Source organism: Quercus lobata, chromosome 9 (assembly GCF_001633185.2).
Source record: "Quercus lobata isolate SW786 chromosome 9, ValleyOak3.0 Primary Assembly, whole genome shotgun sequence".
Lineage (NCBI taxonomy): Eukaryota > Viridiplantae > Streptophyta > Magnoliopsida > Fagales > Fagaceae > Quercus > Quercus lobata.
In genome coordinates this window covers 50,919,244-50,932,498 of record NC_044912.1, presented here as the reverse complement: position 1 = coordinate 50,932,498, position 13,255 = coordinate 50,919,244, and the positions used below count along the sequence as shown (strand labels likewise).

At 32.3% G+C, this 13,255-nt stretch overlaps 1 protein-coding gene across 1 annotated transcript; it reads right to left on the bottom strand.

The window, feature by feature from the left end:
- Positions 1-8,879: 8,879 nt before the first annotated feature.
- On the bottom strand, positions 8,880-10,382 carry LOC115960651. Its single transcript, XM_031079599.1, has one exon. The coding sequence runs from the start codon at positions 10,120-10,122 to the stop codon at positions 8,974-8,976; it is 1,149 nt and encodes a 382-aa protein (XP_030935459.1). The 5' UTR covers positions 10,123-10,382; the 3' UTR covers positions 8,880-8,973.
- Between the last annotated feature and the right edge of the window lie 2,873 nt (positions 10,383-13,255).

Below are 13,255 nucleotides of genomic sequence, written 5' to 3'. Positions count from 1 at the left end.
TTGCAAGCCAAAAAATTCTTTTGTTTTGTTACCGTTTTGGGAACTAGTTGACGAATACTTACTTCAGCTGTTCAGCAACAGTTGCCATCTGTGCTGAAGTAAAATGAACTTCAGATGATATATTGAGCTTGATCATGGAAACTAGAAATATGTTGCATTAGATTATAGAATCACAAACTTTTTGAACAACTCTTTGATTTGAAGCTTTGAGGCATTCATGGTTTCAATGTGGGCTTTCCATCCTCTATACAAGTTTTCAGTACCTAGCTATGATAGATATTCTTACCAGTCACCACGGGTCTTGTATGTTTGCATAAGCATCTCCTTTTCCGCTGTTTCTTGCCACTGGAATTTTGTAACCTTTTTAATCTGTATTTTTGCAATCTGTGCGCGCGTGTGCGGCCATGCCTGAGTGAACGTATTGTGACATTCATTGCTAGACCAGCTCGTGACTAAAAGTCTAAAACCCGCTTCTATTTCTCATTCTTCTGTAGGATGGGAAAGAGGGAATAACCAAGTAAAGACGTGACAAATTGATTGTTGCTTAATGGAATGGAAGCTATCTTTCCATTCCATTAATAGTTGCATTTATTTTCTCAAATGATTTGTTTATGGTCTTAAAAGGTCAATTACAGAAATCTTATCAAGTAAGACATTCATTTATTTGTTAAAATTCACTAATTATATTTATTGTCACCTCAGTTCATAAACATTTTATAATAGAATTTGTAGTAGTTTAGCATATTTGTTAGAGCTATGCATGTTGGTTGGCTAATAATTAATGGAGATAGTGAATTTTGGCCTCATTGATGGTGACTTTTGGCTGCTTACCACGTGTAAATATCCTTATAGCTATTATTGTTTGGGCAATTTGAGTAATTTGTATTAGAAAAATGTAATGACTATAACATTTTTACAACAAATCATAGATGATAAGTTGTTATTTATTTTAATTTAAACCAACCACTGATTTTTTTTTTTTTTTTTGCCTACTAATAACAACATACCTGCCACTTAAGTTTTGTTATAAAAATATTGTGAATATAGCATTTTTCTATATTATACTATCAAAATTACTGCATTAATTCATTTTAACAAGGCATGTGATTGTTAAATAGATTGTTTGATTAATGGTACAAATAAAGGTCGATTAAGTTGTTGCCATATGGTGAGTTAAACTTTTCTCCAAATGAGTTTGAATGAAAATTCTCTTTCATGCTCGTATTATTTGTCTGTTTTGGTTTTATTAATAAACTCCTGCCTGGTCTTTCCAGTCTGGCTTCTCAAATAATAATAATAATAATAATAATAATAATGATAATAATAAGTTGGTGCTAAGCAAGATTCCAAAATAAGATTGTTATTACCACATACAAGCCAATTAGTGTGGGTATTTTTTCTTCTTTATATGTTCCTTTATTAGCAAGAATTTGGCTATACTTATTTGAAGTTCAGGGTAATTAATTTTATAGACAACTTAAATAGTAAATATGGTTATTTATTAAAAAATAAAACTAAAAGATTGGTTAATTACAATTGATACAGTTTTTATATTGGATTAAAATTTCCGAAATTTTATAACAATAGAAATTATATCTATTAAAATTAACAATATAAATTAATGACAGCTATTGAGCTTTAGGGAGGGGGGGAGGGTGGGGACCAATTTAAAAACTCTTATTTTAAATTACTTAGTACAATTGTAAATCAAATAAGTAAAATGTGCATTTCATTGTCAAAAATCCACTGTCATTATGTGGCATGTAATTTGCAATTCTCGAAAGGCTGAAAGGCTGGGGTAACACTTGTATTTACAAAATAAGGACAAAGTTTGATTGGTTATATATTTTAAATAACTATTGAATTACATGTTCTTTATGTTCTTAACACTCGTGTCAAATTTTGTGCAAATCGAATGTTATTTACTATTCAATTCATAAACTTATTTTTTATATATAATTTTAGAATACAAAAACTTAAAATTTAAACCTTTGATTGATGACATTGTTATTATTTTTTGATCTTCTAGAAATTTTAGAAGCATGTAGAATTTAAAACAAGCATAAAGTTTATCGCCTTTGGTAAAGTAAAAGATTTAAGAAGAACATGTCATCCAATAGTGGATTTGTTAAAATTCACATCCAATAAAAAGATATTGAGTGAAGTTGTAGCCTTAAGCTACAACTAAATTTGTTGCCAAATTTTGTCCAAAAAATAATTAACATTATAATTAAATAAATAAATTATTGTTATTATTAATGTCTCATTTATTATTCTCATTAAAGTTCTATTAGATACTGTTGGGTCCCAATTTTAGTCTTGTGTGAATTAAGAAAGCTAATTAATAATTTTAATCAATTCTCAAAAAATATTATCACCACAATTACCAAGCAAAATAGCAATCACACGAGATAAGTTCTGAATCAATTCACCATTATCAAATCAATTACAATATCTCTTGTGTATATCTCAAGGCTTAAAAAAAATAAATAAATAAAACTCTACTTTTTTTTTTTTTATTTGCTCTCACATGCATCTCACTACACTCAGTGCGGTTTCTTCTTCTTATTCTTCTAACGGCTCACTCGTGGTTGCTCTCTCTTTTTCTATTCACATAACTAGCATTGGATGTGTTTTCTCTTTGTCTTTCTTCACTTTTCAACATTAAACAAAGTCTCACAAATTCTCCTTGATTTGTGTGATTTGTGCGCTTTACAAAAAACGTTGTCAACAAAACCCAAATTTTGTTGTATCTCTCCTTGGGTTACCTCTCAAGCAAAAATCCATTTTCTCTCTCTCTCTCTCTCTCTTATTTCATGCTCTATTTTCTCTCTCCCCCATAGGGATGATCCTTGGGCCAAAGCCATCAAATTCTTTGTAGCATTATTTATTTATAAGACTTCAAGTTCCTATTTCTTTGTAGACAAGAAATATAATACTTTTTTAACAAAGAATAAACTTTTCATTTACACCAAGAAATAGTTTTTCCTTCTACATTAAAGAAACCCAAAAATAACCAAATTAAATTTCCCTTCTACAATTGGGAAACCCAATTAGCTTTCCAAGTCACAATTTAAATTTGAGGCAATTTCCCAACAGATATCTCCTCCTCATCAATTATGCCACACTAGAGCAACCATCAAAGACACAATCAGGCTAGGATTAAGCATTAAACGACATAATTTTTTCGTTTGATAATATGGAAGGGTCTATAAGTATGAGATAAATTATAAAATCTAATGAGATGTTAAGGAAGGTGAAATTTGATTTCTTTCTCCATTTCCAAATGCGCCATCATTTGTGGCAAAATTTAAAGGAGACTATTTTAAAGTAATAGATTCTCACAACAAATTTAGAAGTCAAATTAACCCCATTAATCAAACCAAGTAAAAAGCTGTTATTAACCATCCATACCTTTGCCAACATTTCTTGCTCTACAGAACCTCTTAATCTGATAGCATGAATAATAGCTTTCTTATGACTGCCACAAATAACACAATAATTTGGGTCACATTCCATCGATATATGTTCTTCTTTGTCAAAACTTAAAAGTCTATCATTTCTTAATAGCCACTAAATTTTTTTAGACCACCACACAATTTATGAACATATTATTGGGAATAAGAGTGACCTAAGTGGCAGAATAAAAGCTCTTTAGTTGTAGGATTATAAATTTGTGCAAAAGCGGATGCCAATTGGTGTATGTGAATGAAAGTCTTTTAGCTGCAGGATTATGTATTTGTGCAAAATTAATTATGCCACTTGAATGGGATATGAGATATTCTTGAATTTTCAAAATTAAATATTCTTTCATCTTCCCTTATATAAAATACTAGTAGTATCATAGTATGCTAGTATGCTTGTGCGATACACGAATTAATTAAAAATTCTATATAATAGATATTTTCAAAATTTTAGTTAGCCACTTGAAATTTTAAAGGAGTTTCACCTAAGATTAAATTATTAAAATGCAAACATATATTGAGCTACTTGGTGTATGTAATGTGGATTTATTACATTAAAATACAAAACTATTAATAGATTATCAAAATAATTAAAATAAACTTTTTTTAAAAAATTAAAAAATTCTTAACATTTTTTAAAATAGAATTTTAATTGAAGTAGAATTTTAAATTTCTCAAACCTAGCAATAGAGTTTTACCTATATACTAAACTATAGTTGGAGTAGAATTTTAATTTTAATTTTGTAAGCTAAAAAAAAAAAAATAAATAAATCATAGGAAGGGAGGGTGGCAAGTGCACCCTACGCATCCAGGGCAATATAAAGGGAGATAGACACCAACATGCTCACTAGTGGAGATGAAGGGGACTCAAACCCAAGACCGAAGTCTTGTTGGCCAAGGCCTGTCCACTAGACCACCCGCCACATTAGTGAATTTTTAAATTTCTTGAAACTTAGCCAATAGACTTTCACTTAAAATGAACTGGCCTAATTAATAAGAGTTTGATTCTAAAAAAAGAAGAAAAATTAATAAGAGTTTTATCATTTGTCATAGAGAAAAGATAGCCACTTGGCACAACCAGGACTTTTGGGTCTTTCTTTTATTATGTAGTATATGATATTAGATGATAGCTAACTAGGTCTGATCATCATACATTCTCAAATAAAAATAATCCAATCATCATACCTCCATTTATACATTATATTAGATATGGCAACTAACTAACCCCCACCCCAAGTAATTATTTTGTACTCCAAGAGCAATGCTTCATCTTTTCACATAATAATAGGTTCTACTAATTAAATTCAAGTATGATAGTATCATTGTCACATTCAATGGTTCTCTTATTTTTTTTAGTCACTTTGGATGGTTTCAACGTCACATTAGATGGTACTCACTCTCTATCACTCTCTTTAAAAAAAAAAATGTTAAATGAAATTATTAACATAATTAGCTTTAAAAGAAATTTTAATACTAAAAATTTCAATTAATTAAAAATATCTTCCAGTTAAAATTTTTAAAAGATCTAATAAAAAATTAATTATTCATTTTTTTAGTAATTACTAAGATAATTTACATGCTCTCATTTATAGGGAGGACCATGTGAGCCAAATTGAGGTGGTCCTCCCATAGGAGTGAATAATTTTTTTAACCCAAGAGTTTGTATACTTTAGCAAGAGTTTCTTACTGAATATTTAGTGGCTAGCACATTTACATTTTTATATGATGACATTTGGTGCATCTGGAACATAAAAAAAATCTTCTTGAAGAACAAGTTTTTGATTTAGATCGTTATGTCAATCAATCTGTACTTTTGTTTCTCTCTATATTTTTTGAGATCCTTCTTACTTGTCATTGAACAGAAATTAAGATACTAAAAATTGGTAAAATTTACACTTTCAAACAAAGCCAATCCCTTAGACATTTGTATTGCAAAATTTCCCATCCATCTGGTTCTGAAAAGCTTTGACGACAACAACAACTCTAGCAGTAGTGGAAGCTCAATTTGTATCCAGGCCTGCCTTCTTTACCTGTTGATCCGCTCGGGGAAGGTTAATACCTTTCTCTGCAGAATTACTAGCAGCCTGCAATTTTGTTACATAAAGCTTTATGTAACAAAGCTAGTGATAACAAGGAACATGACCATAATGAATCAATGGGATATTAACGTCAATAAATACCTAAACTACTCAAAGGACAGCATCAGTTAGTGTAGCAACCTATGCTGCAAATTGCGCCCACACAAAATGACAAAAGCATGATATCAAGATTAATAATTTATTTCTGTAACATGCATCCATAAACCCAAATGAAAAAAATCCAGTCTCAAAGTGTCCTTGCATCAAATCCAACTTCCCTTTGATTAGGCTCTACACAAAAACATTATGGTCTTTTATGAAGGCTTCCCTAACTACAATCTCATTACCATAAAGAAGTGCACAATCTTATGTGATAATACACAACTGACAATGCTGTTGTTACAGCTTCAACATCAAGGTCCCCCGCTACTCTGCCATCTAGAACATGTTGAATGCAAGGCCGAAAGGATATATATGAGACCCACCCCTTCTGAAATTTCAATGGCCTCCTATGTAGGAGTAAGCCAATAACTGATGCTCTGACCACAACTGCCTTTGATTCTTCATCATCCACAACCACTTCACACAAGTTCTTCTGTGCATATAGGACCACAATACAGGTACAACAGTCATGTCACATATGCAGTCTATGAAAAAGGGAAACAAAACAACACCAGTGAGTCAGTGACAATAAGGTTTTGTCGTTTTAATCTTTACCGTCAAAACGATTTTGATCCTTCTGAAAATCTTCACACGTGAGTAAATGGAAACGAGCACATTTGGGTTCTGAGAATAGAGAGGAACCAATCTATTTTTTGTTTTGGTTGCATTAACATGTGTTCTTAAAGTAATTGTTAATTTCTACCATTTCAGTAAAAAAAATAATAATAATTGTTAATAAATTATTTTCAAAAAATTTTAATACTATTTTCAGGAGAAATATAAAATAAAATAAAATATAAAAACTATCAAATAAGTCGATTGCTTTTTTTTTTTTCCATAAATTTTTATAAAAAAATAATTTTCTAAACCAATGCCTTAAGTACATTCCCAAAACTTTTCCCATTTTGTTTTGAGAAGATTATTTTTTGTTTTTATACCTCACCTCCTAAACCGGTACATACTAAAGTTAAATAAATTGTCAGGACTGAAACACTTTAAAATTTGTGGTTAAGATTTGGATGGGTATTGTACCCACTAAAAAAGAAATGGTTCCATAGAATGACCCTTCGATTTATCGCCTAAAATAAGTTGATATTTTATGGACCACTAATCACATTTTCTATAAAAACTATCCGTCCATTTTATGGACCACTAATCACATTTTTTTAATAATGTAATTATAAAATAATTAAAATATAAAACTTGGAAAAGAAAACATTAAACACATGATATATTAGAGTTGGCAACCATAAAATAATATTATGATTTATGAGTAGAACAGAGGCATTTTATGTGTTAAATTTAGTTGCATTTGAGAAGATGAATAACTGACACAGTTTGTGTCCAAAAATAGACATGCTAGATTTATTCCTGGTCTTAAGATTCATTTGGTCATGCTAGCTCCAAGCCTTCTCAACTTCCTTTTGATGACATTGATAATATCCGAGTTAGATGAACTGGAGACATATTGGCTTCACTTTTTATGTCTTCTTGCATATCAAACAAAATAAATTTATGAATGTATAATTTCGGTTAATTAAAACATAATAACAACCAAAAAAGAAAATAGAGAGAAAAAGAAACCTTGTCTTAACACTGTTTAAAGAGAAATGCTGTACACATAACAATTTTCACAACAATTAAGTTGACAGGTTTTTATTGCTTCACATTTACGTCCATCACACTACTAAGTACTAACATTATTTTATTATCTATCACTTACAACTTGCCAAATTAAATGACCTTTTTTTTTTTTTTTTAAGGGTACCAAATTCAATACTTTTTCAATTTTCGAGAAAAATTTTTCAAAAAATAATTAATTATTGTGTGTCCTTAGGGCATACGTTAGCAAAATCTTATTGCCAAAGCAAATGAATTGAAATCATTTCAATTTCTTATATTTCAGGTATTACTAATTCTCATTCCTTGCATTGTCATCCTCTTAGTGTACCAAATGTGCCATAAAGTATACATTTATTTGGACCCATTCTAAAGCTTTGATATGTCCTTTTCATAGCTAAGTTACCCTTTTGTAGGGACCTCGATATATATTTGGTGGATACTATGCAGCTAAACTTTGAGCTCGAGAATATGGAAATTGTGTGACAATACAGAAGTATCATCCTCTTAGTTATCAAATTGTGCAAATGAAATTGGATTTATATCAAAAGAAAGAAATATCAAACATAAGCACTTTTGATTTTTGCCTAGGATGCCCGCACTATAGGTGAGCGCAAGCAATAACTAACAAAGGATAGAAAATGCCATTTTACGTTTGTTGAATGCAGCTCCTGTCTAGTTGTCTCGCAAACAATCACGGCATAACAGGTGACATTATAGAATTAAAGGGCCCTAACACAATTATTATAAAGTATATGCACTTTACCACTGATTTTTATTGTTTTTTCAGTGGCAAAATGCTAGAGCTTCTGTTTCTAACACATCATGTGGGTGTAGCACACTTATTGCTGGCTGTGGACAATGGCTCTAAGCCTCTAACCTAGTGATAACTTAACCCATCATGCCATACCCTTGCTTAAGCTTTCAACAATTTCAGAGAATGATTTCAGCTGTGGAGAGAAATAATCCAGGCGTGATGAATTTTTGCCTTATTGCTTTCAAGCCAGCTCAAACTCACCTAGAAAACCCCCTCTCTATGGCATAGTGTAGAGATTATTTCTTGGAAAAATTACATAAAAAGGCACTCTTAATCTCATATTTCAGATTAAGGTTTAAGTTTTTAATTTGTTACTTAAAGTCTCAAGTTTATGAAATCGTTTCAAGTTTAAAACTTATGTTCATCTTTGTTATTCTGGACAGTAACAAAATAGAGAAAAACAAGAAATAAAACTATTGAACATAGAGGGTAGAAAAAGAAAATGATTGTCAGAAATTCAAAATTGACTTGGGTGAGACGCAAATTTTATCAATCGTTTTCCTATTTTATCTACTCCATTACTGCCCCACCATAACGAAAATGAATAACAAAGATGGAGAGTGACTCAATCGAATCAATGTCAAAATTTTGAGACTTTAATTGACAAAATTAAAATTTTTTGGAACCTAATATGAAACAAGCTTTAAACTGTTTGAGATATTTTTTATTTTTTTTTCCCTATATTTATTTATTTTTGGCACACTGTCCCCAAATTGAAGGGAAGAAAAACCATCACTATAATGTAAAACAAAAGGCCATATTTACTTGTGATTTTGAACCAAATACACATATTTGCTATTGCCAATTTAACATTAACAAAGTAAAATCTAATTTAATGGTACCCCTTCTTGCCATGCCTGGTGACATTGTGCAACCATCCAATCCCTTTGAGGGCCTTGGAAATCTTGACAAGATTAGGCCTTCCCATTCCTAAGTTCATCTTCCCTGCTGAGAACTTCAAAGCCTGTAAGCAGCACAATTGCCCGTCCACTTCTTCCTCGTCCTCATCGTCGTCTTCATTGTACTCAACCCCGTTTTTCTTCCCCTTCTTTGTGTTGCTTTTCGCCTGCAGCTTGTTCGAATCGGTCTCATATGTCTCCCAGAGCAAATCCATCCCTTCACCTCCTTCCACATTGTGTCTCTCCTCAAAAAGCTTGCATGCCAATGTCCTCCTCCACTCTTTCTCTTTTCTCATTGAACCAAAATTTCCAAGATTGGAACACAATGTTTCGTAAGTCTCCACAACTGGTGAGCTATTAGGAATCAAATTACCTTCACCTGGTCTTTGGGAGCTCACTTTGGTGTCATTTACTTTATTATGCACTGCATTGGATCCGCTTCTCATCAACGCGGTTGGTTTTTCTTTTCCCTCTTCTTCTTCAACTTTATAGAACACTGCGCCTTGTTGTTTGACTTCTTTCTCTTCTTTCTCTTCTTTTTCACCTAACATATTTTCTTGTTCCTCCTTTTCTTGCAAAAAGCATTCTAATCTCTTTTCAACAGGTGCTTCAAGGACCGTTGAGCAAACTTCTTTGACTTCCAACTCCAGAACTTCATCTGGGTCCTCTCTAAATTCGAAACTTGACGTATCAAACACAATCTTATATACTTCAAATTCCTCAAATTGTTGGAAGTTTTCAATTTCATCATCCACTTTAGGCTGCAACCCTTGTAAAACAGCTTGGTATGTTGTAACAAGAAAACCAACCTTGGAATATTCAGACAATTCAGAGTGAGAGTTTTCTTGGACAAGGTTTGGAGAGACGGTGAGAAGAATAAGGAGGAGGAGAAGAAAAGTGGTGATAAAGAGAGGAGAGAGGAAAGATAGGAGCTTGAGAAGATATGGGGAGAAGAAGATGAAGTAAGAGAAGTAAAGAGGGTGAGAGAGAATGAGGAAACAAATATGGAACAAGTCAGAGAGGAGAAGACTAGAGAATTCAGTCTTCTTGGAGGTGTTTGATGTGAAAGAAAACTCAGACATTTTCTCTCTTGGTTCTCTCTTCTAAAAGAGAATGTGAAGGAATGGTTTGGAATGGAGATGAGTGAAACTTTTCTTCTTGTTTGTTTCTGTTATAGTAATGGAAGAGAAAAGTATGAAAATTGGATGTGAGAACGCCGTGAATAAAGGGGAGAGACTTAAGGAGAGAGAGAGGGAGACTAGACTAACTACCACTAGAAAGAAAAAGCTACTTTAGAAACATCATTTTTTTTTTTCCTTGTCTATCCATAACCACCATGTTTTCTTTTTCTTTTTCTTCTCTTTTTTGTTTTGATTTGCATAAACGACCTACCAATTCCTGCTTGATAATTGTATGGAATCCCATAAATTCAATTATATCCAAGGAACAACTTTTTAGGAAGTTTATACCATTAGATACAGAAATGGGCAATGTTGCAGCTTCATGTCGTACTACTTGCTTTTTCACATGAAAGATATTGGGGTTAAGGCTTAGTTGTTGGTTGTTGTATATACATTGAAGATGTGTAAATAACACTCTACACTTTCCACATATAACAAAACATTTAAGGCATATCAGTCATCTAATTCTTTTGGTATGATTTTGCTTATCAAAAATTAGAGGATTGTTTAACATGGTACATCATATCAAGACAAATTTGGCTAACAGACTCCCTGGTTAGTGTCAGGCAATTATTTAGGGAAGCCTCTTATACAGTTTTGTTAACATGTTCTTGATGTTTGGAACTTTCTTAATCACTGTTATAAAATATTATGCCCATTAATTAGCAAAAGTTTGATCTTTGGGCCAAAATTGAAAGTACTAGAGCAATCAAAGAATCAAGACCCTCAGTTTACAGCCTAGATCTCTCAAGGGGTGTGACATGTTTGAGATATGGACATTCCTCCAATCTTGCTTTCCCAACGGCCTGCTAAAGTGCTAATGCGGTAACGCTATTGTCAAATTTGTCAAAACCTATCCAATTTACTTTGAATTAGATAGGGACACCATCAAACGCATATACAAGAAGACAAAAACTGCCTTCATTTACAACCCATCATATTAGCTTTTTACCGTTACTAGAAACTAGCTATAGCCCTTTATATGCTGATTACAACATAATTTCTAACATTAAAAATTTTATTTTAACTCCACCTAATCCAATAAAAAACCATCCATTCATACTTTGAAAATTTTCAAGTATGATATGCAATTGTTTGTTAAAGTTGTTAAGTCTCATGTCAAATAACGATAACAAATAATGGAAAATTATTAAATACTCCGGAAGTACCATAAATACATACTCTCTCCTCTCACATGAATTATGAGTCTCGCCATAAATTTAATTAGTGAGACACACAATTATGTGATAATGGAAAGTACTCATTTATGATACTCCGAGGGTACTCAATAATTACCCACAAATAATTAATATAATATAGTTGGACTCAAATTCACTGACTTAAACTTTTGGGTTAACAAAAGATAGAGTCGCATCATGTTATATCAATGTCTTCGTATATAACTCTTAATATCTATAAACCCAAAATCTGTATAAAAAAAAAAAATATATATATATATATATATATATATTTATATATATCTAGATAAAAGAGGTGCGGGTGGCTCACATTTAGGAGAGTGATAATAGGAGACAAAGAGGTGAGTGAGGTGCTAGGAATGAAGATAGATAGCACATGGGAAGGCACTCATGGCCACTCAAGTGCTAGCCATGCATGCACCCCACGGTCCCTGGCTTTTTCACCTCTCAACGGTCCCACATGTCTGTTGCGACTCTTTTGGGTTTGTAATCAGGGTGTCAATGGAAGCTTTGGCAGATTTTCTTTCCCATATCATTTTGACGAGAGTATCAATGTCATCAATATACTTGGTCTATGTCGGCAGAATTTTGCTTTAACTTATTGTAAATGCTGAAGAAAAGAAAGGGTAAAATCTAAATTAAGTAGCAAGGTAAAGAAATTTGCTTTATAAAGGTTGTACCCAGTGCACCAAACTACCACTTTTATAAGATATAGGAGAGGTGATTGACACATAGTTTTATCCCCATTTTTTTAGAGTGATTTCTAGACTGGAAACTACTACTTATCGCTTTTGATATAAAGTACTTGCCATCCAAATAAAATATAATGTTTACTTGGTTTAATGTTTGGTAGTAGGGATGAAGAGAGTCAAAAAAGGAACAGATAAAGCAAAAAGAAGTTTTCAAGCTGTTCTGTTCATTGTGTTAAGACTGTTTGTAATGTTGTTTGTTTGTTTGGTTTTTTTTTTTTTTTTTTTTTTGCAGGTACTTGTTCTGTTTGTTTTAAGCTGCACCCGTTTTCTCTGTTTCAATGAAAGTTTATCATTCCAATTAACTTAAACTCTTTTCTTTGAAGTGGTTGTTTAGTTTACCATGGTCACAGTGGTTGCTCATGACTCAGCTTCTCCGAAATTGGAGTTAGGATTGCCTATCAACCACTTTAGAAGTAGGAGACTCGTGCATTGGGTATGACATTTTTATTAAGGACTTGAGTGGTATTGGAGAATAAGCAAGTTTCTTTACCAGAAAAGATGGCTTAACTGTTTGAGGAGCACTTGCTGGTTTGGTGTAAGGATAACGAGGCTGGCAAAATGCTGGTGAAGGAGGATTGGAGCAAACCAGAAAGGGGCTACGTTGAAAAAACTGCATCAAATAGTGAATAGATAAACTAATGATGGCTTGGGGGAGGCTCTGGGTATATGCATGGACCTGCTGCAAAGGAATTCTGGGTATTCTAAATGGAAGCTTGATGCAGGTTTGGAGGATATCAAAATTTTGGCAAGGGTTTTGATTGTATTATGTTTTTCTTTAAGAAAAAAAGAATATATATATATATATATATATGTGTGTGTGTGTGTTAAAATTTTTACTTATAACGTCTACTCTATAATTGTATTGTATTATATAATTGGATACATTTTTAAGCGCAAATAGTGCAGCCCTGTTTTTGTACTGAGAAGCATGGTTGTATGTTTACTTATTCCATATTTAACTGGTATATACTATATAGTGAGGCTAAAAAAGAATACTAAGCTAACAAAATTGAAATTTAACTCTCCCCTACCAATCCACCCACTTTTGGACGGATTTGGTTGGTTGCCCAACCCCCCTCCTCC